At 32.2% G+C, this 6,940-nt stretch overlaps 1 protein-coding gene across 2 annotated transcripts; it reads left to right on the plus strand.

The window, feature by feature from the left end:
- The first annotated feature begins 1,144 nt into the window (after positions 1–1,144).
- Positions 1,145–4,892, plus strand: LOC145011434 (putative serine/threonine-protein kinase PBL28). Of its 2 annotated transcripts, none has more exons than XM_078970155.1 (7): positions 1,145–1,320; positions 1,433–1,564; positions 1,853–1,966; positions 2,056–2,097; positions 2,907–3,867; positions 3,991–4,268; positions 4,344–4,892. In XM_078970155.1, the coding sequence occupies exons 1-5, from the start codon at positions 1,228–1,230 to the stop codon at positions 3,861–3,863; spliced, it is 1,338 nt and encodes a 445-aa protein (XP_078826281.1). In that variant the 5' UTR covers positions 1,145–1,227; the 3' UTR covers positions 3,864–3,867; positions 3,991–4,268; positions 4,344–4,892. The 2 variants fall into 2 exon arrangements, with proteins under 2 accessions (XP_078826281.1, XP_078826280.1); XM_078970154.1 differs by having other exon boundaries at positions 3,991–4,100.
- Positions 4,893–6,940: the final 2,048 nt, after the last annotated feature.

The following is a 6,940-nucleotide window of genomic DNA, read 5'->3' on the forward strand; positions in this document are numbered from 1 at the left end:
TAGTGTTCCTTTATAGTTTGACGAACATGTTTGGTTGATGGTTTTATTATTATGAAAATAAATTTTTTGATCTTGAATTTTAAGACGTTACACTTATTTTATATATTATTTTAATTTAATATAATATTATTTTTGTAAATTTTACTTTAGATATATAATAACATGTCATAGCAAATCAATCCTTGCAAATGACAAAATAAATAAATAAAAAATAAAATTAAAAAAGTATGATAAATCTGTGGCAGAAAAAACCTAATGACAAAAATTAGGGGTGTTGATCGGGTAAAATTTTCGGGTTTCGGGTAATTCGGGTTTTTCATATAAAAAAAATTACATGTTACCCTACCCAAATTAAATTCGGGTAATGGGTCGAGTAAGGGTAATTCGGGTATTACCCGATTTTTAATTTTTAATGGCACCTAAAAATAAATGTAATGAAATAAGTATGTCGTGTTAAACTTTGAAAATTGAGATTTTTTACTCAATAAAATTTAAGATATCAAGTATTCTTTCCAAACTTTCAATCTTGGGTTGAATTGTTTGGTTTTTTTTTTTTTTTTTCTCTTTTTCTTGTGGAACTTGATCATTGGTTGAATTGTCAACTTCAATCGTCTCATCTTTTACTTCAACATAATCATCCATTAGTAACGAATACCAACAAAGAGCGAACGAGGTATGAGATTTTTTTGACGTGCGGAAAATAGAACGAGCCTCAACGAGGGAAATTGGGATTTGACAATTGGGAATGACAGATAAAATCATAAAGGGACATTATTTGTTATATATATTTCGGGTAATCGGGTATACCCGAAACCCAAACAATTTACCCTTTATCCTACCCGGAAAAAATTCGGATTACCCACTTACCCGAAAAAATTAACCCGATACCCGATTTATCCGACCCAATTTATCTGATACCCGAAAAAATCGGATGGATAATTCAAGTAACGGGTATTTTTGAGAGGCCAAAAATGACATCACTAGTACTAAACTTTTTAAACCTTATTCAAATGTTTTAGGAAACCACGTGGACGAAAAGAGACAGCAAATTAAGACCCGACCGAACTTCAAATGGGCCTATTATTTTTAGTTTCCACTTTCCAAGACGCGTATTTTCGTCCTTTTCATGGTGGAAATAGAACCCCACGCCATTATTATTTTATTTTCCCATTTTCATCACTTCACTAAGCACAATTCAATTTCAACTCCAGTTTCAAGAATTTATCAATGGGTGCCTGTAGAAAGCTTCAAGGTGAGATCGATCGAGTTCTAAAGAAAGTTCAAGAAAGTGTTGATGTTTTCGACAGCATATGGAGCAAGGTATGCGTAAATTTATATATTTTTCTTTAAATTACTGACGTTTCTGGTTGTTGTTGTTTAATCTGAATGCTGAAGGTTTAATTTTCGCAAGCTTTAATTTTTTGTATTTTAGGTTTACGATACTGAAAATGCCAATCAAAAGGAGAAGTTTGAAGCCGACTTGAAAAAGGAGATTAAGAAACTAAAAAGATTCAGAGATCAGATTAACACATGGATACATTTCAGCGGGATCAAGGATAAGCAGGTCATTTAAGTTCCCCCTTTGTATTTGTTTGTTCTTGCACTTGACTCGTGATGAATACCTTTCCTTGTGTCACAAATATGTCACAATCGCAGGTTACCTAGTGTAGCTATATAGTCGCCATATGAAACAAATTTTGCTCTATGTGCACTCTTGTTGCTTACTTTGAAAGGAATATTGATAAAAAAGATATGATGAGTTTACACTGTGTTCCTCACTAAGAGATTGGTCAGAAAAAACAAGATGCTTTGTATCTTCCTTATTGACATGGTTAGTTCCTTCTATGAGCAGGCTCTGATGGATGCTTGCAAGATTATTGAGCGAGAATTGGAACGATTCAGGATTTTTGAAGAGACAAAGACAATCTCTTTCTCTAAGGAAGGAGTGGGACAGCAGCCTAAAACGGTAGCTATGGGATATCTTTTTGCATATGATACAGAAACTTGGCATTCATGGAAATCACCATTTGTCATTGTAAACTTTATCTCTTGTAGGATCCAGCCAAGTCAGAGACTAGAGATTGGTTGAACAATACGGTATGAAACTATGCTACTGATTGTTGTATGTGGTTTTAAATTAAGCAAATTAACTGCTTAGAATGGTCAAAGTTGAGAGGAGTGACTTGGATTGGAACAAAGCTATTTTTTAATTTTTTATTTTTTATCTAGAAAGTGAAATTAAAAGTCCAGGGACTTGGATGATGGAACAGATGGAAAAGTTTGTCGCTATTTCATGACGTTAACAATAAATTTTAAGACGTCTTTCACTCTTCCTATAATGGCACTTATTAACAACAATGTCACAAGAATTTATATCTTATTTAAAATGAGAGGTGTTATGGCTTAGAAATTCGGTAAACATATAAACAGATTTCCACCCTGTTTCGTGGATGATCAACTAAAATAGAGCAAATACTTAGTTTTGTTGGGATTGTGGACCATTTTCATGTTTTGTTTATCCCATTTCAATGAGATTGAAGACATGTCCAATTCAGATGACGGCATGCTCCATTGAAACATTTATTTCGATATATGGAATTCTACTTTTAATTTCATATTTATCGCCTTACTTGATGCTACCCCTGATCTCCTTTATATTGATTGGGTCTTTCACTTGAAAATTGTTACGTATGCATCTACAGTGCTTCCATTGTTTGAAAAGGTTAAAGTCAATATTCATTGCTACAAACACTTGTAGATAGTTGTGATATTTACTTCAGCATATTAATTTTCCTTTAAATGTGAAACCTACGATATATTTGAAACTCCTTAAGCTTACTATGTGAGACAGATTGAATACGAGTTAGTATATGCTAATTGCCCTTAACTATAAATCAACTCTGCAGGATGACCTTGTTGATGCAATTTTTAATCCTAGTGAAGACCTCATTGGACTTGAGGATGTCGCGTACTTGAACATTCCTCTACGAAAATTAGTTATGGAAACTAACAACTTCAGTAAAGAATACGTGATTGCAAAGGGTGGATTTGGGTTGGTGTACAAAGCCCAAAGTGAACATGGCACTATCGCAGTAAAGAAGTTGGATCCTAGGTTTGGGCAAGGAGATCGTGAATTCATGATGGAGATTGCAATGCTTTCAGCTTATACACATAAAAATCTCGTCTCTCTTGTTGGATTTTGCAACGAGGGCGATGAGAAAATCCTTGTTTATAAGTATGAAAGTAATGGGAGTCTTGACCAACATTTACATAGGAAAGATCTAACCTGGATCCAACGTCTTCGAATTTGCTTAGATGTTGCCCAAGGGTTAAAATATCTTCATGATGATATTGGAACACAGCATAGAATACTCCATCGTGACATGAAGAGTGCAAACATCCTATTAGATGAGAATTTCAGAGCTAAGATTTCCGATTTTGGGTTGTCTAAAATAGCTCTTGCAAATGTGCCGTGTACGATTCTTATCTCTGAAGTTTGTGGCACACCAGGATATTGTGATCCAGAATACTATAAACGTGGTATTCTAACACAAAAATCTGATGTTTACTCTTTTGGGGTAGTCATGTTTGAAGTCTTGTGTGGAAAGCTGGTAGGTGTTTCAAAGCATCTTGATGAGCCGTTTTCAGCAGAATTACCCCAAAGACATTACGAAAAGGGAACCTTAGATAAGATCATTGATTCCAATCTACGAAATCAAATGAGCTCCGCTTCCTTGAATATATTTTCAGCCATTGCTCATCAATGCTTGAAGTGTCGAGGAAGAGATCGCCCAAGAATGAATGTGGTTGTAAAAGAACTAGAGAAAGCTTTGGTTTACCAACAAGTTCTTTTCCTGGAATAATAAGGTTTCACATTCTTAGCGTTTATCACCTTTTTTCTCTTTCATAATAATGCTTATTGTCAACATCAAATTTTATTTTATGGCTTATTCATCTAAACTTAATATTTTTATTTGTTTGCTTTTGTAGGCACCAAGTGGATTTTGTGTTGGAAGTTGCCCTAACTCTGGATGGATGATCACCTGAGACCTACACTTGTAGAGAGAAACCAAGATCAGCTTGTTTGGCGACTGTATGAGGTAGCTAGTTCTATTCTGAGCTAGTTCCGTATGGGATGATATAACTGTAGACTGTCTGAAAGTTCAAATAGCCAAAGTGATTGGTATGGTCGGTGTATATACTGCAGTATGCCTTCCAATTATGGCTTGTTATTCTGAGGAAATTGCAGATACATATAGGATGCACATGTAGCGACATTCACACTAGCTATATATCTTATGCTCTTTGCAATGCTTGCTCATAACATCTTTTATTTATTGTAGATCTTCAACGTGAGATGGAGTGAATCTATTGTTGATGATCGATAATGGAGACCTGATGACGTTGGAGTAGAATTGATCAAAGATATTGAGGATTTGAGACGTTGAAACATAATTTTTTGATGATGATGGTGATATCATGATGTTGAAACAAAATTGATCGGTTAAGATGTGATGCTCAATTATGATGGTATGATATTGATGATATTAGGTTGTTGATGATCTATGGATATAAGATCTGATAAATACTCAACAATTGAGATTTTAGGAAGTCATATATTATTGTTATGATTTAATTAATAACTACAATTATTTATTTAGGAAGTCATATACTATTGTTGGATAAAATTACAAAAATGATCCATGTGGTGTGGTATAATAGGCATCTATAGTCCAACTTCAATAAAATGGACAAAGTTGGTCCTTGTGGTACTTGGATATTACAAACTTGGTCCCTAATTCGTTAACTCTAACTGTAGAGCCGGTTAAATACAGTAAAATTACCTTTATACCCTTATCTTTTTATTTATTTATATATTTGTCTTTTATTAAGATGTCCTATAGTTACAAAAATGGTCCCTCCTACCCATATTACTGTTCATCAGAGTGTCGACACCATTCATCATCTGTTATCGTCTTCAACTAAGAGCATCCACATTGCAAGTAGTATAAGAGTTGAATAGGATGATGATTAGGATTGAATAAAAGTTGAATGGAGTGTGGGTGATGACATGAAGTAGAGTTGAATGGAAGAGTTAAATGATCATTAAATGGTTCAATAGAATGAATAAAGTGGTGATTTGGATCGAATAGGTGTTTAATGGGTTGTGGGTGATGTTGTATAGATGTTTAATGGATGATGTGGCAATCCATTTAACTCTATAGAGTTCAATGGATTGTGGATGCCCTAATCCCAATCCATTTGAAATCATACAAATCATAATCTTGATCATTCATCATCTATGTATGGCAATTTAAATCACATTTCCATCTACCTTCAAATCGAAATCAGTGATCGGCAGATGAATTGGGAGCAAAGCATCACAAAATCAGAGCAATTGATCCAACTAATATCGAAACCACAACTTCAATCTTACTTCGCCAAAATCAATCATTCAAGCAAAGTGTCATAATCATTGACAAATAGCCTAGAACACGATTACCAAAAATTTCTTAGATCAAAATATTGTGTTCAGGGCATAATAGTCGACATTTTTTTTTTTTCAGAACTGAACTTCAACCTAAATGAACAATTAAACAGATTCAATTGTAGACAATAATTTTCAAGACCATTACTATAGATTTAATCAATCATAAGAACAGGATGAAAAATCAATTCTAGTAGTGGGTTTGAATGAAGAACACACTGATGACAAAAAAATCCTAAAAATCGGTTAAATCAATCGAGTATAATCCTTGAACTTTAGTGGATTTCAATCGATTCTGATATGCAAACTTTGAAGCACAAGCCGTGAATGGAAACATTAAGGAATGCAGGCCCAAAAAAAAATATACGAAGAAGAGGATGAAAATTTAGTGAAAACTTGCAATGAACACTAGCGTGATCCATTTTTCTTTTTTATCAATTAAATTTACCAATAAATCAACAAACGAGTAGAATAAATCGATTAAATAGGAACTCAATGAACACAACGGATTCAATGAGCAATAAATAATGATGAACAACAATATTTATTTTAGCAAAAGAAAAAAACAATTATCAAGTCAGATGATGAATGGAATCGATGTGGGAATACCTCATTAATGATTATCCTACGTAAGATGTCACGTGAGCAAAATCTAAAGAAAACTCATCATAAAGACTGAATGCGTATAAAACCAATAATTACTTATTTTGCAATATATATATATTATATAGACACAGACACACAAACTAAGAACTTAAGTTGGAGTAGTCGATCAGATTATAACATGAAATTGCCGGTTATAAATATGAAATGTATACAAAACAACAAATTAAGGAGTTTATTTTACAATTAATAATAACTAGTTGTGAGATCCATGTAATAAATGGGTTAATTTAAAAAAATAATAATTATAAAAGTAAAAATATTGGAGAACTTTAAATTTGTAATAAAATATGAAAAATAATGAATTATTATAATTGAAATGTTTTTTATCTTTTAAATTTAAACAAATAATTTAAATAAATTAAAGAAACTAATAAACTTTAATTTGAGTATTTTAAAATTAAAAGGTAACATAATTAATGAAATTGATATCTATTTGTTATTACATTTATTATAATTATTATATTAAAATATTATGTTGAATTTAATAAAATACAAAACTCATAAAACGACATTGAAAAAAAAATTAATTCAGAATAATCATAAAATTACTTTTAACAAATTAAATAAGAGTGTAACATACGGTATAAAAAACTTTTATTTATTAGAATAAGAAAAGAAGATAAGAAGATTAGAGTAGGTGATAATAATAATAATATATACAAATTAAGAACTGTATTATTTTTTTGGTCGTCTTCCTAAAACTCTAAATTGAGACCCGACTACCCGACCCAGCAAAATACGTTCAAATACACCTACTACTATTTTACTTTCCAATTCCAAGACGCG

The sequence above is a fragment of the Lactuca saligna genome, chromosome 8, assembly GCF_052625555.1.
Source record: "Lactuca saligna cultivar CGN05327 chromosome 8, ASM5262555v1, whole genome shotgun sequence".
NCBI lineage: Eukaryota > Viridiplantae > Streptophyta > Magnoliopsida > Asterales > Asteraceae > Lactuca > Lactuca saligna.

Coding starts and splice junctions, on each gene's coding strand:
- LOC145011434 (XM_078970155.1), top strand. CDS start 1,228: ATGGGTGCCTGTAGAAAGCTTCAAGGTGAGATCGATCGAGTTCTAAAG. Junction 1,321..1,432: donor TCGACAGCATATGGAGCAAG/GTATGCGTAAAT, acceptor TTTGTATTTTAG/GTTTACGATACTGAAAATGC. Junction 1,565..1,852: donor GCGGGATCAAGGATAAGCAG/GTCATTTAAGTT, acceptor TTCTATGAGCAG/GCTCTGATGGATGCTTGCAA.